This window comes from Lissotriton vulgaris, chromosome 2_1, assembly GCF_964263255.1.
Source record: "Lissotriton vulgaris chromosome 2_1, aLisVul1.2, whole genome shotgun sequence".
NCBI lineage: Eukaryota > Metazoa > Chordata > Amphibia > Caudata > Salamandridae > Lissotriton > Lissotriton vulgaris.
The window spans coordinates 714,378,634-714,401,026 of record NC_141687.1 but is presented as its reverse complement, the minus strand read 5'-3'; the positions used below and the strand labels follow the sequence as shown (position 1 = coordinate 714,401,026).

Below are 22,393 nucleotides of genomic sequence, written 5' to 3'. Positions count from 1 at the left end.
ACCCAGGTGTATCAGAGTGCTTAACATGAGGAAGGCGTACAGTGGGTTATAGGGTTACATAAGTTACTGGAGCATAAACATTGCATAGAGAACAACCATGATTTCAAAATTACATCAGTTACTAGTACATTAAATAACAATAGAGAAACTAGTTCTATGGAGCATGGAGGGAGATGGGGAAAAGTAAAGGGGGTTCGAAAGCAAATCTGGTCTGGCAGACCTACAATGGAGGAAAGTACTTCACGAGACACCAAAAAGTCAGAGTATGCGAGTATACAAACCGGTAAGGTTCCAGTGATAGAGCAACATCTAGTACCAGATACCATCATTGCGTTGGGTCGAAAAAGAAAAGGCATGGGTCCGAAACGAGTCACAAGGGCACCTTACTGTGACCAAAACAAGAAGTGAGGGGTGTAGGAGTCATAAGAAGGGGTCAAACTAAGGCAAGGTCAAACTGACGGCAAAGGGGGTGATCAGGGGCATGAATCGATCATTAGATTTTGTCGTAGCCGCAAGATGGAGGATCCAAGTCAGCCACTGCTACCTTTCTAATAGTGAATAGTTCCTGGAGGGCTGCACCTTCAAACCCCCTCCAAAAGGGCCCCTGTGGGGGGAGTTGTGTGCCACCTCCTTGGTAACACACATTTAGTGCATCCAGCAAGAATTTCTTGGACATTGTGGCTGCTTCTGTAATATGGTACAGCCCCAAAGGCATTTCCTCATTTGCGTGAGGCCATGTCATAAAACATATGGGGAAATGCCCCTTTCACAGTGTATAAGCGCAAATGGTAATCCTGTGAAATGCCTATTGCAGAGGGGCCACACAAGCATCTGCAGCCCTTTCTGCAACACGCAAATGATCCAGAAGAGCAAAGAGGCTGATGGTAAAGCCCACTCAAACTGGTTCTAATCCTATATCAGGTATTTATGTTTTAGGGAAGCAGAAACCATTAGGAAGATTGTGGAGGAATGCAAGACAGCAGTTTCTATTTTATTTGAGACTAATTGAAGAGTAGTAGTTACTTGGGAGTCCTTAAACAAAATAGCAATGCGAATGCCTACACTAGTCACAAATGTGTGTTCTCCCCGTCAGCGTTGTGCATGTCAGAGACATTTCAAACTTTGCTTTCATTGTGTATGATTCAGTTGAAACCCCTCAGTGAATATAATTTCTGTTGTGGGTTCATGGTCATACACAGTTCTATATTTAATGCATTCTGCATCACTGGTGTTTACCTGATTTAAATAAATGTATTATTTTTAAAGTGTACCAAGAAAACAATGCTAACATTGAACATTTAAAAAGAAGGGGCAATAGAGAGAATTTTTATTTGGTTATATTTTGTTTTTAAAGGTTGCCATAGTTACTCAAGATTTGTCATCATTCCATACTGCTTCATCAGAAATTGGGCATCAGCATCACACGCATCACCTACTAACCTCAGAAAATAGACCTGTCACATTACTGGCTACATCAAATGGAACTCAGATTGCAGTACAGGTAATGGTAGCAATGTGTAAACGAAAATCCTAACTGTGTTTTGGTGAACTAAATTCAACAAGTAGTCCGGCTTATGCCGTGTATGGCAGAACCGAAAGCATCTCTCTGCAGCCATCTCTTAGTGAGAAAGGGTAGGCATAGTATTAAAAATGTCACTGTAGAATTTGGGCGAACTTGGCAAAATTGATACTTTGGCGGTTCGCAGTTTTTCATCTACTGCTGCAGGACATACATAAACAGTCTTCTAGATAGATTCATTTTAAATCTTGGGAATGTGGAGCTGGAAATTAAGTGGGAAATACGTAGGGCTCATCCCATAGGCATTTATTGAGGTTCTTACTGCAGTATAGACGTATCAGTCTATAATCGCAGAGTTTTTGAATGGATCTCACAATGGCATTATAATAGTGTGGGAACATAAGGCAGAAATAAAGGTTTTTCTGGAGGATCTGCCTTCAGACATTCAGCAGTTAGGGATTCGAGTAAGGAAAGATGTAGTTATTATGTTATGCACCTGAAAATAATAGCACAATGTATAAATGTATGAGACGTGTATGCAGATGATGCAAGAGGGAGGTAGATAGAATAATACTGTATGGGAGTCTCATTTTGTGTCAAGTATCTGGTGGGCTGGCCTTCGGACCAGACAGAATGTGGGATCATCTTTGCGTCCTCAATAGTGACACTAGCTCTGATCACTTGTGGCCTGAAAGCAGAGACCTCCCCAACCTCATCCCCCCCAAGCCATGGGTAAAATGTTTGTTGCGGCTTTCTACATTGAGAGTTGTAAAAGAACAGTAGGAGCATGAATAAAGCTCATGGATGGGAAGGTATTATGCAGGGGTTACTCAGAAAAACATATTTGGCATATACAGGTCTGCCTCTTTTCTCTCTCTTTTTTACTTTTGTTTTCTTGGGCCCTATGTGATTTCTTCAGCTCTTTTAGATTTGCACATGATTAATATTTTCAAACAGGACCTGCAATATTTTCATACACATGTTATGATAAATACATTTTATTTTTGTGTGGTTTGTAAACCAGATTATATCATGTAAATATTGTGACAAGTGTTTTACCCTACAAAATTACAAAAAAACTTCCTGAACAAATTGTTTTCTCCCCAAAAAGCTTTTAATTAACTTTTTTTTTTACAAAATTTTTTTTTAGCAGAATTCATCTACTAGTTGTGAATTCTTTTGCAGTTTTTCTCCCACAAATCTAGATGCAGCAGAGGTTTTAAACCTGGTATTTTTCCATTTTGCAAATGTGATGAATTTTATGAAAATTGCAAAGTTTAATATATTTTTTATAAATTAGCTTAGTATAAACCAAACGTTTTCATGCCCCTATTAGTGATGCCTAGACTTTGTAAACCTTCACAGCAAGAAAGCCAGCTCTCTCAAATAGGCTTCTAGGGAGGGTGGGGGGGGCCGAGTTCTTTGCCAGGGACGGTTTTGGTTCCCAGTCCGGCCCCGCCCATGACGCATGGCCATGTTTCTTGCTTTTTCTTTTGGGATTATTACATTTACTGAACCCTACCAAAGGGGTGGCTTGCTTAGCTCATGTATCCTGCAGACAGATAATATCATGAGAGCAAACATGAGCTAGTGAATCAGGTTCTGTCTGATTTCAGGGTGCCACTGATGATCCTAGAACAGAGTAATATTGAATTGTGGACGGAGTGGTAGGTTTATCTTAGCCAATTCTTTTTTTTGTATTTTTTAAAAATATAATTTTTATTGGTTTTATTTATTACAACATATACTTTTTTGTATAGACATACTAAGGAGTGAAGCGTTAAGGCATGTGCAACCATTACCAAAAGTGTGTAGGTGCCTGCTTGAGCTTACAATCAAACGTATTTGAGAGTTTGTTACCTCTAATGATACTAAGTTGCTCTGGGCCTTTTGCATTGACGACATGGAGATATCCACACCATTATTCTGATTCGCCATTTTACGAAATAAATTCTCATTGCTGAAAAGTGCCTCGAACGTTCGCACCGCGGCAGATTTTGCGACGCGCTTAAGTGGTTAAACTAGAGCTTTAAGTAGGCCCTGATTTAGACTTAGGCAAATGAGTTACTCCATCACAATCATGCCGAATATCCTGTCCTTGTAATTACGTAGATGGGATATCTGTCTCGTTTGAGACTGAGTAACCTGTCTGCCAAACTCTTAATGAGGCCCTTTACATTTTTGTGAAAACCGAACAGCTTTGGGCAACATTGCAAAACAATTAAAATCCATTCTGACCAAGAAGGTGTTGAAAAAACTATTGTGTGACTAGTTAGATAATTTAAAAGCAAGAATGAGGGGACCCCCTTTACATTAATTCTAGGTCAGGGAAAAGAGGGGAAGAGAATGCATACAACAATATATATATTTCCCTCATAGACCATCATACTTTAACATCCGACATAGTTCCTATATTTTTACAGGAACTATGTCGGATGTTAAAGTATGATGGTCTATGAGGGAAATATATATATTGTAGTAAGATAATTTAGACACAAAAGGCAATGGGAAAAACAGCAGAATGAGCTGCACCTGCATTTTAGTTGTCCCACACAACAACAACGGGACTTTGAGGTACATGGATTTGTGTGATGCACCCTGTGTTCTCTTTCAAGTCCATTTTCTGCTTCTAAGTGCAGCTTTGTAGTGTTCTACTGAGAGTTCACATCATTCCGTCTCATTTTGAGTCAACCTTGAGTCGGCACATAACTAGACCTAATTGAAGAGTTTAAAGCATGTCCACAGAGTTATTACTCTACACACACATTAGAAAACCCTGAAGGATTGGAAAAGGTGACAGTGAGAGACCGTTGATCTCATCCACCATTCTCCGAACCTATTTATTTTAGACTCAGTGTGTATTAACTTAGAGCTGACAGGCCAGATGTTCAAAGTGCAGTGAGGGTAAGTGCAATAATGAAGTTTGGTGTTCAGGGCCTCTGCAACTCCTCTGGCCATCTATCCGCTTCCCTCACCCCCCATCCCTTTTTTCTTTCAGTTTGAAATACAGAGCTCTTAGCTTGGATGATCCACCCCTGGTGTGAGAAGCAATACATGCACCAGGTGTTAACAGATCAGACCAGGTCTTGGTAACCAGGAGTTTGTCTCCATTGAAGTTCTGGAATCGTTTCTGTTTGTTATTGGTATAACTGCTCACAGTTTTTGCTCTGATGAGGTGACTGTGGGGTTTTGGTGAATGTTGTCTTTGAATCCATCAGATTGCAAAGGATCTTCACTTAGAGTTCTATGATGACCTTTGTTAGGTCATGTAGTGTGTCCGGCTCAGAGTATGAAAATGTACTAAGGATGAGTTCTGTGTCATGTAGTGTGGGTCAGGAGTGACAAATTGGACTTGTGTTTGGAACTTCTGATAGTCTTTATTAAGTTGTGGCTGTTGTAGCACATTGCAAAACTCATTTCATTGTAAAAGTATGACTACAAAAATTAATCACTATCATAGAACTCAAAGTGTTGTGTCATGAATCGCTGAGAATTACTTGCTCCATATTGTTGGCCTCTTGTGGTATGTAAAACATATAGAATGTTCCAGTGAATGCTGAAGATCCAGCCACAAAAGCTCATTGGCATGAACGTGGTGTGAGTTCTATATAAAGGAAGTGCTGTATATGAAAAGAAAGTTAAGAGAATCCTGGGATTTGAAGGTTTTGAAGCAAACTGAGCACTATAGTTTCAAATGAGGAATGAATAACTGAGTAAGAAACAAACCAGGACTAGCAAATGCACCGCATCTGACTTGCATTCTTAAAATAAATTAATTTGTAATACACAGAATAAGAAACACAGTGGCAACCTTAGACAATCCATCAAACAGAAGGCACTACTTTATGTTACTAGAATGCCATACTGTTATGTTACGGGTACTGTTGGTAACCATGTAAGCATCTGTGATATGCCAATGCCCTGTATAGCAGATGGATGGCATTGCTCGGCAAGACAGAGCTAAAGCTTCTATATACCGATTCTAAAGAAGGGGTGGAGAAGGAAGCACCAGTGCCTGGAATAAAATGCTGCAGGCAGGTGAAGTCTCTTCTTGCTTTGGTTGCGGTTCCACACGTGCGATATGCTTCTCCCCCTTTCTACATTCTCATGCATTGCATAGATCTATTTTTGGTTAGTTCCATACCTTTATCCTTCAACTTAATGTTATTTTATTTGTATCAGTTCACACATGCACATTTGTCGTGATTGTTTTAGTAAGTGTGAATTTGAATGCTTATGTTTGTGGTTGTAAAGGATTATTTCTGACAGAGTATGCAATGTTTCCTTCTGCTTCACAAATGTGGTGTCACTTGAATTGGTACAGGTTTATAGAGTGTAGGATCTCTATTATAAAAACTGTTTTCTTAATAGATATGCATGTTGAATGCTTCCCTTCTTCACTTAGAATTGTTAGGCTGTAAGAGCAAGCATGGGTGATTGTTTGATCATATTGATATGTTTATATTCCAGCTTGGGGAACAACAGTCATTGGAAGAAGCCATCAGGATAGCCTCTCGAATACAACAGGGCGAATCTCCTGGGATTGACGATTAACTGTTCAGCATTATAATGCCTTGTATCGGTGCAATGATCACATTGCTTCTTGTTGGTGAACGTCCATGCGAACAATAACACATAAAGACTAACGTTTTCAGTTTATAATGTACATATTTTGACCAAGACTGAAGAACAATTATGCGTGTTGCTTTTGTGTACATTCTTCAATAAGATCGGAAGACCGTACAGAACTGAACATTTGTAAATCCCAGGATGTTAAATCAGGAGTCTACAATGATATTTCAGGTGAACCTTCTACCAATCTCCAATGAAGAGGCCTACATGCAAGTGGAAGGCAGCCAGTAAGGAGCAGCAGAATACATTTTATAAATGAATTTGTACAATAATGTAGACTTCTTTGGAATTCTTAAAAAAGTCATAATGTGTTAATATTTCAAAAAACAGTGAAGTTAGTAAAATATTGCTTTTTAATGTCATGCATTACCAGGTTAAGATTTATATTCTTATACTTTGCCATGTGTTTGACATAGTTAAAAGAGGTGCATTTTACCCCTTCACTGTTCTCACTGTAAATAGACTGTTAAAGCTGGAAGTGTGCTTTTTATCCCCCATTACGCTTGATTATGTAAAAATTAGAAACCTTGGTTGTTCATTATATAAAAATATTTATTTTGTTTCTCTATCTCTATTACCGTGAATGTGTTTTTACAGTGTTGGGCTTAGAGAATAATTTATTCACATTGATATTCTGTCGTAAGTCTGTAGTGGGAGATGTCCGAATTGCTTTAATATCACCTTTATGAATTCTGGTTTGTTGTATTGAAAGACTGCAGAATTATCCTATGTATGATTGTATGCCGCCGTTTCCTCATGAGTCTTGTTTTTGATCATATGACTTCCATGGAGATGATTAGCTAGCTAGAAGGACTACCGCGTTGTTGAAAGATGTAACAGAAGTATGAGGACAAAAATACACAAAACCACAGCAAGCATAACAAGCCAATCCAACCCTCTCCAAGATGATTTGCAGGAGATTTTTCAGGGATTATTTTTAATGATTTGGCCAAGGGATTCATCTCAGAGTATACTTCCCAGCTGTTTTGGCAAACATGCCATAGGTATTGAATTCACTCAAACTCATGAAAGATTCCAGTTGTACATGGTTTGGTACATTAGCGAAGAACATTATTCCTCTGCAGCAGCAAATAATTTATGGTATGTGCCTGTCAAAATGTGTGTGCTACACACTCACAAATTTTGTTCGGCCCAGATAGGCTAAGATTCTTTCCAAACTGCAGCCCTGAAGGCAGCCTTCTGCCACGAGTTTTCCTATATGGCCATCCCAGCACAGTGCTGTACTTTGTCTGGTACCAGCAACTATGTTTTTATGTGTAACACATAAACCACTACAATAGCTACACAGAAAATGGGAACACTGTTCTTAGTACAATTGTGCTATTAAATCAGAATTAATCTCCAGTGAGAACAAGAGTGGACTTAGTCGGTAAGTATGGATTTGTGAAGTGTATGCCCATAGAGACACAACATACAGGCCGATAAACAGGTGTATCTGTATATACGGAGCAACACACCGGCAGGTATCTATGCACATTTATCCCAATACACATAAAGAGCCCATCTAATTTTTTGCTTTTTTTTTTACCCTGTTTCACACAAAGTATGTCTCATCATAGACCAGAACACGTAGTGCTACTATAAATTGTACTGTCGGGCGGAAGGATAGTTGTGAAAATTACCTTAAAAGCACAAAGACACTGAATGTCAAATAAGATACCTCTGAAGTAAGTTAGGAGATCTGAAATATTCACTGTGAGAAGGTCTGACACTATTATTACATTTTCCGCATTGCATAAATGCATTTTGTTGCCTGCTGCTATCAAGCTGGTATGGTTCGCATTACTTAAACTCTGCAGAATGTGGTGTTTTGCTTTCAGGTAGTGCCACCTCTCTAGATGTATTAGTAGTCCAAATGCCGGAGTAATCTGTTTAAATGACCAATAACTTTACTCTTTTTTGAGTTGTATTGCTATAGCATGCACAACAGGAATTAGAACAGCAGTCTGGGTGCCGTGAGGAGAGGGTTCTTGTGTAACATGCACGCCATTCATATTACAAAATGTGCTATTCGAAGAACGCAGTGGATGCTCTTGCCCACCACAATTCGAAAAAAAAACACATTTCAGCATTCCAAGCCTAATTCCCTTTAAATATTTGCCCATGCATAAACCAAAGGGCTGTAGGTTCTGTCCAGAATGTTCCTGTAATATTTACAGGAACTCTACTCCCATAATTCTTCCTCCAATGCATAGTTCACAGGCATGTTTTCAATTTGGATGTGTGAGTAATAGGATCTGCTATGTTTTGGAATGTGGTGTACCGAACACATGTAATATAAGAAATAACGTATTACCAAAGAAATAGAGAATTACACTATGGCAAGTCATCTTAAAGAGGGTAACTAGAAATATCCTACTCATGTGTGATTTTGGAAAAGTGAGAGAACTCTTGTCCTCCCCTGTCTCCATAATCCGATGTTCTCGTCTGTTGTCTCTTCTGCACCCCCTCCGCCCCCCCGCGCCCCTATTCCTCTGGGACATGCCTCAAACCGCGTCCTTCAGGTAACAGTACCAACTACCTCGTCTCCTTCCCTTGCTACACCTGCTCTCTTCTACTGCTGTATGTGTACGGTTGTGTGCATCTTATACCTGCAGTTGTGTCTTCCTCTACGAGTCTACGACCTTTTGTAACTGTCTGCCTTCTTTCTGTAAACAGCACGTACAAGCAAGCAACACTAGTGCTACGACGTGTTCTGGTGACCAACTGTGCTAGGCTTTCTCTATATGAATACCCCAAATAAAATAAACCTGTTTTGCTCTTATTTTCTAGCAACTGCATACTTAATATTTCTGCTAAAATTCTTTGGTAAGCTCACAGTATAATTTCCGTGTAACTTGGGCATGCATCACCCAGACCCTGCCAAATGTGCCAGTGTGGGATTTGTCAGCTGTAAACTACAGCAGCTGATGATGAATGGATGAGTTAGCTGGAGGCAAACGTTTTGTCTTATGATTCAGGAATACTTTGTATTATCCTCATATCTAAAGTCGGAATTTGCACTGGGTTTTTTCCACTGAGATTTTATCCTATTCAAGTGGATTTTATTGTACAAAAAACTGCGGACGGGTAAGATCCACATTTTAGAAATATATCCAGTGAACAAACATTTAACCACTGCAGTTGGTTCAGGCACTAAAAAAACTTGCTTGTGTGACTGTGAGACTGCTGGAGATGGTAAACAGCGTAAAGGAGGCAATTACTTGTACCTTGGAACAAATAATAACGGCTTTCAGGTGACCTAGTCGACACCAACTGTAAGCATCCGTAGCAATTGGGAAAATGAAAGTATTGCTGAACAGAATCACCTAATGCATACAGGCGGTGCCAAGAAGGCAACTGAGAATGTATTCCCTGCAAGAATGGTGAGACGACCAACAAACTAGGTCTAAATGACCCTCTTGATTACTTAGATGTCACAAAAGACTAATAAGAGGCTTCTTTACAGTTTGTGGATGCAATATCCCATCAAATCATGGGTGAAATCCTGTCTGCAGTATCACGAGGCCCATAGGCTATAATAAACTTGTAATAGGGCAGGCAAGACATCCGCCACATTCCCATCTCCAAGCGCTGCATAAGGCCCTTATGTTTGTGGCTAAAGTCACTGCTATAGTTGCCAAATTCAAGATGGGTTCTACAGGCCAAATAATTCTATCATTAGCACTAACGTTGTTGAAAAGTACATTAAAAAACCTCTTGATATAAGAGTAAGTAGCAAAAGTAGCAGCATGTCTCAACAGGAGATATACTACACAGTGAATGTATGGAGCTCTGAAGCAGATGCAAGATGCGATGCTCTATAGGGCAAAGAGAGATATAAATGTTATTCCATGATATCATATTACAGTATGACAACTACTGCATTTGCCACATATATAAACTGTTAGCGATGTTACTGCGGATTACTGTAGTTCTATATAACAATATTAACATAACTTTTAACACTTTAGCGTCTGTCATGTGCCAGATGAAGCATCTTGATGGCCATATTCATGTTAGTGTAATTTAACAATTGTGGTTCCGGACTAATTATATTTGCGTACAAAGCTTTTTTGGGTGTATGGGGTTAATAGGCGCTCATATAGTGATAAACACTATTGTTCCTTCATAGATAAATCATCTGGTACATCCAAGATTTGGGAAGAGAACACCCTACTTCCCTAGATTCAATCAAAGATTGAAAAGCTACAAAACAATGGGTTTTGGAGTACACAAGCACAAATGAAGTCTAAGTTATGTAAAAATCACAAAATACACAGAACAAATTATGTCGTAAATAAACAGTGGGGCTCTTGTAGTTCTTGTCTTTATTCTCATCACATTCCAATCCCTTGTGCCAACGCGTTTCGCCGTGGTTGGGTTAACCTGCGGCTTCGTCAGGGCTTAGAATTCTCACAGTGTTGGTGCCTCATTGGAGTTTTTCTCACTAGTTATCTCCGTCCTCAAAGGGTTATGATAAGTCAGTCACAGCTTCAAAGTCTATTTAAAAGTTTCCACTTGTCAATCAGATATAAGTAGCGAATATTGTCTTAATTAAATATCACAGAAACTCCTCTATTCCACAATTCATTATCAAGCCACAAGGTTTCAAATCAGGCCGGTATCGCAATTTGCGATTCCTTAAGTGCATTAGCAAAATAAGGAATCGCAAATTTGCGATTCCTTATTTTGCGAGGCTGTTTTCCATTCATACATCCCACTTGGCTAAAATGCGATCGCAAACGCTAAAATTCTGCGAATTTCGGCGTTTGAAATCGCAATTATGATGATACATATGGCCCATAGAGACAGAAATTCTCTACCATGAAAACAGTAATGAAAACATTACAGGCATGCGAATGTGAGAGGGGCAATTGCGAAAACATTGCACCCTCTGCCACTGAGAAAAGTAGGTATGAACATTTAAAATAATCTTTACCATTCATTTTACTAGTATGCTGCTCTAACAAGAAGTCAGACATAACAATAGGCCAACTAAAATTATTAATATTACCAATGAAAATATACCAAAATGTTTGCTTCACCTGTGTCTGCAGTTAGCCATGCTTCTAATAATCAGAAAACAAAAATGAGACAGAAACCCAACAAAATCAAGAATCAATCTTCATTTACTCCAAATGTTCAGTTAATTCACTCGGTCCATATAATTCAATAAACCCTATTATCTTCTACTGCGTAACTAAGGTACAAAAATAAAACATTAGTTATTACATTTTTCTTGTGTGTCTCAAAAATGTCAGCTCAAAAAATCGATCAATACCTTTTTTTGATATTGACTTCAGGGTGGTTCTTCTGGTAAATCCGTAAGAATTAACAAGCAGCACTTTGTCAAATCATAGACTTCTACATCTTATTCTTTATCTGCAGAAACTGATGATAACTATGTCCATTCAGGTGATGCATATGTTGTGTTGGGCGCTCTCTCTCTTGCTGGTCTTTTGTCTTCAGGTGATTTACTGTTTTGAGAGTCTACCTCAATTGCCTCTCACTCTTCTCTGATTGACGTTGTTTTTTTTTTGAGTCTTCGAGTGCAATCTATTGCTTCTCTCTGGTTTAGGCCATGTGTGTTGTCTGTGTACATTCTCATCTTTTGATTCTGTTTTAAAAACTGCTGAATGTTCATCACTTCCACTGGATTTGTGCTTTCATCTGCATCAGCAACATGGCTGAATGTGAACCGCCTTTCTTTGGTTGTTTTTGAGTCTTGGAATTTCAGCATCACTTTCTTACAAATTGGAGTTTCAGTCTTTTGTTCTTCTTGTTCATGATTATGCAATGTTTCTTCTTCTTAATTCTGATTTTTGTTTTCTTCATTCAACCCCTGGAACTTCCCCTTCTCCCCCTCTGGATCCGGACAGCAAACACGAGCTTGACACTGTGACTCAGTGGTGTTGCCACCACTTTTTCAACTTCAGTCTTCACTATTTGTGTGAGCTGTATATAGCCACTGTGCGATACAGCACATTTTATCTGGTGGTGGCCTTTCTTAAGGCTACGTTGTGTTAATGAGAAATATAAACACACAATGAATATTAAGAACTAGCAGCCTTATTATTACAAAATTGAGTCGAAGTCTAGTGTGGTTTAAGTCAGGAAAAAATAGTTTTGTGCATCCCACCTTTTTCATTTTAATTACAATATGTTCATATTATTTACACCAGGTTTTAACAGGAAAATGGCTGAATCCGTTTTGTGTTGCTTTCTAGTGCTACTGTGAAAAACAATTCATGATCTGACCACTAGATGGTAGAGAAGTGTAAACAATGCGACTATATGTTAGTTTGCAAAACTAATGAAAATAACAGATCTTTTGTTGTGAAAGGATCCCTATTTTGCTATTGTTTTAATCCCCAAACCGCTGCACTATGGCTCTAAAGGTCTTCATATTGAAGAGTAGAAAGTTTTATGGCATAAGCAACACGAATTTTGGATTCTATTAGGCACACGAAATTAAGATTATGCTTTCTCCATCTTTACTATTCCAAATAACAGCCAATCAAAAAACAGTAAACATATATTTCCGAAGAGGCTTTGACCCACACCTCTTCAACAGTCCACCAATAGTGTATAGCCAACGTACAAAACAGCGAGGCACCATTCTGACTGCCTCTTATTTTGCGTTAATAACAATCCAATTTACAGCTAAACAAGAAGTCCATAACAGGAACGAACCACAGGACCAGGAATGTATTCAAGGCAGATTCTTAGAATTCTAAAAGTCAACTGACACCCAAAGGAAACTGGAGCTCCTAAATTCCTCAGCCTTGTTTCAGATCAGAGCCTGAAAGTAAAAAGTGAGATATGAACCCAGATCCACAGCCCTGAAATAATCACAAGGAGCGGCAAAATAGACCATTTACATTCGTGATTCATAACTTAGACCTTAGGAAAGCATTATCACAACAGCTTGCCTGTCCCAACAGGTGAGATAATCCTCGCCTCTGTATCCATAATAGAATCCCAAATTCTTGTTACATATACTAAAAAAAATTCTCTTGTATTGCAGGACCAACGGCGCTGATTATGCTGGTTCAAAGCTAGCATACCACAACAGGAAGCATACACAATGTTCTTATAACAAAAGCTCTTAAATACAGAATCAGATGGCCAATTAGCAGCACAGATATCTTCCAATCTGGAACCGTGCACAAACTCTTTAGAGGCCATAGCCCCCGGGCAGAATGAGCCCCATAAACAGGCACAGCGATGCCAGCCTCTGCCATGATCCAACTGACCCAATGGGCCAACATTGTGGCAGACAAAGGGAAGCCACTGTTTTCGGAAGGGGTAACAACAGAGGGCCCAGGGGATCGACTCTTCAAGCCAATGTGCATTCCTCATATACTTTCAAACATTTAACTACACTTAACTTTGCATTACGAGGCAAAAGCTGGGTAATCAATCTCCCGGGACATAGTCTTTGTCCTTTTCAAAATAATGAAGGAAACACCATCAGGTGAAAACCACCTACATGCTAAATCAAGGGCTTTGACATCAGACACTGGAACAAACTTAGGTTAGAGGACCTTCACCGTATTATGGGTGCTGAGCCTCTCGGTCCTCTGCTGAATGTTACCTCGGGCTATGACCGGTTCTGTAACTGGATTACCAGGGCGCTGGACGTCCTGGTACCTATCATTTCCAGCAAGTCCAGTTCCCGGCAGGCTAGCCCCTGGTATGACAGCGCGTTGCGTGCAATGAAGTCCTCTTGCAGACGGGCAGAAAGGGAGTGGCGTAAGTCGTATGATGCCGACAAGAAATCCATCTACCTGGCCTTAGTTAAACTCTACCATCGAGCTATATGTAGGGCCCGGGCGGCGTTTTACGCAGCCGAATTTCCGAAATAGCCTCAATCCTACCAAAACCATCTTCAAAACCATAAAAGACCTGATGGCAAAGAGAGTTCCTCCACAGTTGGACAGTTCCATCGCCCACTGTGAAGTCCTAGCTACTTTTTTTCTGGACAAAGTTAGGAAAATCTACCAGGCGTTTCCGAGCACACTGCCACCGGTGATTCCCTGGAGCGGCTCTAGTAGCTGTCCATCGCTGCACTCCCTTCCCACTCTTTCTAATGAGGAGTTTGCTAAGTGGGCCCTGCGAGTCAAGTCTGGCTCGCCTGCAGACCCGGTAAGATCTGCTCTTTTCAGGGATGTTGCTTTTCAGGGACGCACAGTAGTATGCTCTCTGATTAACCTCTCCCTGACTTCCGGCCTGGTCCCTGCCAAGTGGAAGCAAGCGGTGGTTTCCCCGATCCTAAAAAAACCATCTCTGGATCCGCTGAGACCAGAAAACTACCGCCCTATATCTTTGCTCCCTTGGCCGGCCAAGGTTATGGAGGCCCATGTAAATCTGGCCCTCACGGAGCATATGACCCTAGTGAATGTCCTGGATCCCACGCAGAATGGGTTTCGTGCTGGCCACAGCACTGAGACGGCCCTTCTGGCAATGGTTGAGCATTTGCGGATTGTGCTCGATGCAGGTCAAACGGCAGCGCTTATTTTATTAGACCTGAGCGCTGCCTTTGACACTGTTTCCCATCGCATCCTGCTACACCGCCTGCAGGACATTGGCATTTGTGGTTCAGCTCTGCAGTGGTTCCGCTCCTTCCTCAGTGATCGCTCCTTCTGCGTTGCCACCCCTCCATTCCAGTCCAAGTACCATCCTTTGGACCTGGGGGTCCCTCAGGGCTCCTCGCTGAGTCCCACGCTTTTTAACCTGTACGTGCAACCGCTGGCTGAGGTCGCCAGGCAATGGGGCCTAACCATGGTCTCCTATGCTGGCGACACTCAGTTGGCGGTTACGATCAGCGGGGATGCCAAGCAGGATGCCCTCAGGTTCCGAAGTGGACTGAGAGAGGTGGCCAGCTGGATGAATAACAACTGTCTCCAGCTGAACGCGACAAAAACGGAGGTGATGATCGTTGGAAGGGAAGCGGACCACTGGGGGGACGAATGGTGGCCTCCGGAGCTGGGATCAGCGCCGGCCCCTGTCCTGGAACTCAGGAATCTGGGAGTATGGCTTGACCACACGCTAAGCTTTGTGACTCATACGAAGAGAGTGGCGGCCTGCTGTTTTGGAGTATTACGCGGGCTAAGACCCCTGCTCAGATTCTTTGATGCTCCTACAAGACAGCTGGTCATTCAAGCAATGATTATCTCTCGGCTGGACTACGCCAGCTCACTCCTTTTAGGAGCGAACCAAGCCGAGATTCTTCGTTTACAGCGAGTCCAGAACGCTGCGGCTAGGGCGGTGGTTGGTTTACCCCGAACCTGCCCCACCTCTAACACCTTGCGGTCCCTGCACTGGCTCCCGATAAGCAAGCGAATTCAATTCAAGGCTCTTTGCCTGGTTTTTAAAATTCTTAGAGAGTTGGCACCCGTGATACTCAACAAACTGCTTTCTCCCTACGTTCCTACCCGCTCACTCCGATCCCTTGGACAATCCTTGGTGGTTGTCCCCCGTTTTAGACTTAGTCGGATGGGGGGTCGCTCCTTCCGCGTGAAAGCTGCAACCCTCTGGAATGCGCTCCCCTTGGAAATCCGCCTCTCGGATGATTTAATATCCTTTCGTAGGGCTTTGAAAACCTTCCTGTTTTAGATGTTCTTTGTTTTAATGCTTCTGCTTTTTTGTTACTGGATTTAGTGTTGTGTTGTGTCTACCTTTCCCTGCGCCAGGACGCTCCTTCGCTGGAGCAGCTGTGCGCATTAAAATGCAAATAACATAACATAACATAACACCCTTCGACTCGAAACCAAACAGAGAAGCATGGTCAATTTAGCGGAAATCAGTTTCACGGACAAATCAGAATTATTGGGTCAGAATTAAAAAAGATGTAGAACACTATTCACTTCCCACAATTGCGAATATCTAGGCTTCGGAGGGTTTGCCACCCTAATACCTTTCAGCAATTTACACACCAGAGGGTGCTTACCCTCCAGCTTGCAAAAATGTAATTGTGTCCAGCAGATAAAGCTGACCTAAAATTAGTTACTGACCTGTAACATAAGCCAGACTCAGCACACTCCGAGAGGAAATTGAGAACATCCTTCAGCTCGGATCCCACAGGATTCTGATTCCGTTGAAGGCACCACCCGACCAACTTCTTCCAAGCGGAAAAATATCACTTGTGCGTGGAAGGAGCCCAGGCTTGTCATATAAAAGTGACAGCCACAGTTGAAATGCCTTTGACTTGTCCTTGTCTCCCGATATTATCCAGCCCATAAGAACTAACTGGCCATGAAGGAGAAAAGAGTGGGGAAAGCCGACCGGATCTAAGAGAAGATGTGGGAAGACAGGTAGAAGAATAGGAAGGAACACAGACATCTCCAGAAGGGCAGAACACCATGGTTGCACTTTCCAGACAGGAGTTAGAACCAAGGACGCCAACTGTCGCCGGACTTGACCTGCGACCAGGAATCATAGCAAAAGGCGGGAACACATAATACACCTGGTTGGCCCAATTCTGAAGAAATGCATCTGTGGCAAGTACCACTGGATCCGGTCTCCAACTACAAAAAAACCTTTCAATTGATCTGTATACAAAGAGATCCATCTGACATGGACCCAGGGAGCGTAAAACCTTCTGGAAAATTCGGGGATGGAGCTTCCAGTCACTATAGTCCGCCAGAAACCTTGTGTTCCAATCCATTACACGGTTGTCTTTGCTGGGAAGATATGCTGCTAGCACCGTAACCTTCTGAGTGAGGCAGAAGTGCCCAAATTCGCTGGCGATGTTTGCTAGAAGGCAAGACTTTGAACCTCTTACTCAGTTAATGTAGAGGACCGCTGACTCATGGTCCATCCGAAGTAGGATGAAGCAGTTGCTCTCTATGGGGAAGAGGAATTTCATGGTGAACATACCTACCAGAAGCTCAAAGCTATTTATATGAAGTCAGAGCTCTTCTGATGACCACTAGTAGAAAAGTACCGCACCGTGTGCCCCAGCCCCAACGGCTGGTGTCCAATTATATGATGACATCCAGAATTACTCCGAAAATGGTTTTGCCGTTCCAAGCCTCCATGTGAAGAAGCCAACACTGGAGTTTTTCTTGAGGTTTGGGAGCTAAGGGAACCTGACAATTGTAGGTTAAACCTTTTTGGAGAAGCATTGAAGGGCTCTGTAGTGTACCGGACCGGGGAAAGCATTTGAATAGAAGAGGTTAACAGACCCACTGTAGGACACTGGCTGAGTAGGTGCACACATATGTAAGTGTAGCACCCTGTGTTGCAAAATATATACGAGTATCCATATATAAATTCATGTGTATGCACTTCAAAAGATATCATGCTTAGATATATCACATTAACATGAGACCTGGAGCTCCAAAGTGTTTCCTATCTGATCTTTACTGGAGAAGCTTCAACAAGCTATTCTGTACCCCTTTAGAGGTCACTTTGCCTATTTCTTAATCTGGTTGTGCAAGTTGCTTACACAGTGCCGAGCCAGACTTTCTGGTCTGCCCATATCTGGCTGTTTATAAATTGCATGGTGCAGACATTGCACATCCATGTTAGTCATATTTGGCTTGTTGCCTTTTTCTAGTTCCGCTGACATAAACCTGCTATGTCTAGTAAGTTTCATTCATTTGCTTCTGGGAGGGTGCCAGTATTTCCCCATCAGAATGGTGTCAGAAAGTGAGACATTGGAGGACTGTAATGTGACCAGTCGGTAAGTGAGATGTAAGCTAAATAACTAACTCACCTTGCTACAATGACCTTTCAGTCTTTCAAATATGTATTTAACACATAGTATTAATAAAAGGGGCATTGCCTGGCATTTAAAATAGACAGGGGACTGTAGTGACTGTAGTGAATGTTTTTAAAATATTCTCTGTATCAATACACTAATTGATATGTGACATACATTGCAGGAGAGCCTGGGTTAGAGAATAATGTATGTGTACCTACACATATAAGAAGTAGTGAAGCAGGTGACTGATGAGTAACTAAGTAACAAATATTGACAAATGGCTAGACCCTTCGGGGTTTTTATAAAAATCCATTATAGGAGACCCTATGGTAGGATGGGGTACTGATTTTACCCACAAAAAGAAACCCTCCCAGAATATAGTGAGTGGAGTTTCTGATTGGCGGATTGCCCCGGAACACAGGAAAATGGTTTTGAAATATGCGTAGTTATGTCATGGATGAATGACTGCATTAAATAGGGTATTGATCTTCAGTACTGGACCTCTATGTTTCCTTGAAATGTTTCTTTGATTTGTATAAAAAATGGAGCGCATTAGTGCATTACAAAAGCAAATGGGTTTTATGTAATGTTTCTGGCTGGTCCATAACTGTTGATTTTCCTCTTTTTAACACATTCTATCCACTACCTAACAGTTTTTCCTTTGTAGGAGACCTTTTGTATTTATCTTTCAGGGTAAAAGTGCACATTGTGAGTAAAACAAACACATTTCATGAAATATTTCTCAGAAGAAAATCATGGTAAGCCCACTGGAAAATTGTTTAAAAAGGGGAAAAAAGATAGCCCTGCAGATAAGGTTAGAAAATGAATTATATAAAATATGTTAAGTGGCTGCACTCTACTATGGACAGTGAAGAAGTAACAAAGTATAGATGTGTGACGATTCAAGTATTGCATACATTGTTCTGTGTTTCATAGAAGATATTTTGTGTTTGTTTGTTTCTTTACATAATTAATGTATTAACTGGGGTGTGGAATTTAATAAAATATCTACTTGTCCATGTGGCAGGTTACTTCATATATTTACTTGTCCTGTAACAAAATCCACTTGTCCCTTTTTTGTGCCATGCAATCCTGCGACAAAGTATGGCAGCAATCTCATTATATAAGAGTTCTGATATAGCATCTCTGATTATGCCAGGGCTCATACCATAATAGGGTTTGAATACTAGCAATTCCCTTCTGTTGCAACGTTTCTGCAGGTCTACATACTGGGGCTGAAGTTAGTGGTAAGCAATAGTTCCAGGCTTGGAATGCCCTTTAGAGTCTGTGCAAACCCACTAACTTGCATGTTTATGGGTTTTCACCAATTCTTCTCGAATCTTTTCTCATAATGAGAAAGGTTGGAAATGTACTCTTGACAGTGGCAGACGTAAAACTTCTTCCAGGGTTGGGAAAAAATAGTGGTTGGAGGAAAAATGAACTTGGAAACAGTCAGAGTTTCACATGAGCAAATCTACACATGCAAATTTGCTCATGGAAAAATGCAGTTCACAAATATTTTCTAGGAGTACTATTTCTTGGCCTACTACTGTAAATTCTTGTGAACTCAAGGAAACCGTATATATGCAAGGATGTATACCATGCACTTTTGCGACTTTCTTTAATAATTGGGCCTCTAATTAGGCATGGCGTTAGCCATGACCTTTTGTGTATATTACAATTCTGCCTGTCACTCTCTCTCTCTATCAGCTGGCATCACTGTGAGTGACAGTGTTCTGCTCTTTCACAAGGAGCATACTGACACGCAAAGTAGTTTTGTGCAGTGCCCAGAACTCCTGTGGCAATGTGTACTTTTTGAGACCAAAAACAAAAAAAATAATTTTAGCTTTTGCTAATGCTTGTTATAATGTTGAGGGCCCAGCAGCTCCAACACTGATATGGTTTTACAAAATCCATGGCTAAAAAAAGTTCACGCATTGACAAAAACAAAAGACTGACCTCCAATTTCAGACATACTGTCTTTGCCACTGCTTGTTTAATTTTGTTTTCTGTAATTGTATTTAAACTGGTTAAACAGATTTTCCATTATGAATATTTTTGGGAAATACTATCATACATCAACATGTTACTAAATAATACTGCAAAGATATGGTACCTAAAATATTACAGTAGTTTAGTTAATTGTTTTTTTCCTACTTGCATTTTTTGTGAACTTTTTTTTTAAAGCAAAGAATCCTCAGACTTGCTTTCAAGCGTCTGCAAATATTTGCATATAATAAGAGAGCATTTTGGGAGCATGATACATAGCCTCATATTACTAAATTTGAAAAACGTGTGTACAAATTGAAACTAGAACCACCGTCAGTAGTACAATCAGAGCTTACAACATTTACTTTCAGTGCTCATCCTAATAATAAAGTCTTTGCTCTCTCCTTAGATACATGATATTAAATATTAAAAGCATTCACATTGTGCGAGTAAATGGTGGCTGCTGTATTGGTAAAATACTAAAATAAAAACAATAGATTTTGACTGGCTTGGAATGCTTGGGTTTATAACAGAGCTGACTCCCAGCACCAGCTGCTGCTTTCTCTCCTGGGAAGTGTGGAGGGGTGACACCTGCCAGTCATAAAACACAGCTACGGGCACATGCTACAAGTAAAGACTGTGGCAACTAGGTTTTAAATTAGTATCAAATAGCACTTACAAGCCTGTGCCTTAAAGACAAATAGTCTTGAAAGTTTTAAAATATATATTGATTATTTTGTATAAAAGAAAAAGGATGAAAGTCAGGACTTTCTTTCATCAGAAGCACATTTGTGGACCTCATAGTAAATAATTACTTATTTCTAAATGATAAATAATGCCTTATTTTCAAAATGGTAAAATAACTTTCAATGTTTCATTAAAACGTCTGTGCTTCGTTTCAAAAGAAGCTTTGTAGGTGTTATAAATAAATGCATTTAAAGACAAAATGAAATGAATGAGGCTTGCTTTTCATATGTAGAAACAACAAAAGGGTTAGTGATTATTAATTTAAAACTGACTACATGTAAAAAATTATTAAAAGTTATTGCACTAAAAACGTTTTTGCATAATTATAATGCGTCTAATGTCTAATGCCACTATTGTGAAAATGTAATAATATTTAGCACTGTTGAAAATTATCCTGTGCAAAGTATATATTCACATTTCAATGTGCACATTAAGATTTCTATTTCCAACTGGTTAAAATATGTTGTTGCACCAAATTAAAAGGGTGAATATTACGTTTCTCTAGCAATGACAATATTACTGAGTCTTAGGGACAACCTTAAAATATGATTCCTAATATTGCCTACTGGCTTCAGTCTGAAATGCACCCACAAAGTTATGCAAAGAATAGCTGTACAGACATGAGAACTACATTGCATTATGAAAACTGAAATTTTGAGCCTTTTTGTTTAGGTGCTAGATCACACAGTGCACAAAAAATAAATAAATAATAAATAACAAAAGTGCACCCTACCTTTCAATTATTAGCACACAGGCACGGAGCAGGAACGCTTTTCAGTCATGCTTCTTGAGAGATACTTTCAAATGTGATGGCCACATGGGGTAACCTCGCTCAGACAAGGGACAACAGGGTTAAGGGTGAGAGGCCAAGTCTGTATTTAGGACTGACCACCACTACTGAAAGAAAATGTCCACGCAGGGAGTTTTTAAGCATTTTTTTTATCTGAGGTTAGCCACTGTGTGTGTGTGTGTACAGGGCTGTATTTGATTGTACGGGGAACATATTCATATCCCTTTAGCATATAACACGTGTTAAGCCAATGCACACTCCAGTGCAACTTGTTCTAAATAGAAAAAACATAGATATACTACCTGCTTGTAAAGTTGAAGAGTAGTTTAAACAACTTAATTCCTTTCTATTATTACATTTCCTGATTTTAACATTGTAGGATAAAACACTACAGGTAATTTACAAATAAGATTATTTCATTAAAAAAATTATTTTATGAGAATGTTAAAATCAACTTAGCTCTGATGATGTCTCAGGCTGTCATGTGCCTAGGAAATTACGGTCTAATTAATGCTCAATTCATGTTAATAATATTCAGGATATCGTCATTAGTATTTTAACTACATTTACGAAATGGAAGAATTTACATAGTTGTTTCAACTAAATTATGGCCTTGATTAAGCCTTCCTGGAACTAGATTGGACACACAGATCTGTTTAGGTACCATTAGCTAAAGAAAATATTGCATAGTCTTTTAGGAGCAGAAGGGGATATCACTGTTTTCTTGAGAAATAATACCTTTGTAGGAGATATGTAGGGTAGGGTTTATCCTACTGAATACCATTATCCTGGGGTGCAGTGTAGATATCAGAGAGTAGATAAGAGTATGGTATTAGTGCTATTGTGCCCAGTGTTTCAGGATGAAGGTATCAAACGTGCCCAAGGAGAATGTCATGGTTCCACTAAGGTAGATGTTTCCACAAAGATGGGAAATAAAGGGATACATTTCACAATTTTAATACAAATAAATACAATTTTGCAGCAGTATATTTTTCTTGAATTA

At 40.2% G+C, this 22,393-nt stretch overlaps 1 protein-coding gene across 1 annotated transcript in view; it reads left to right on the top strand.

The window, feature by feature from the left end:
* Nucleotides 1-6,719, top strand: part of ZNF143 (zinc finger protein 143) — a 415,284-nt gene extending 408,565 nt beyond the window's left edge. Inside the window, exons 15-16 of the mRNA XM_086955969.1 lie at nucleotides 1,355-1,501; nucleotides 5,990-6,719. Of these exons, the coding sequence (XP_086812095.1) occupies nucleotides 1,355-1,501; nucleotides 5,990-6,073 (231 nt within the window). The 3' untranslated portion in view covers nucleotides 6,074-6,719. The remainder of the gene's footprint in view (nucleotides 1-1,354; nucleotides 1,502-5,989) is intronic.
* The last annotated feature ends 15,674 nt before the right edge of the window (nucleotides 6,720-22,393 follow it).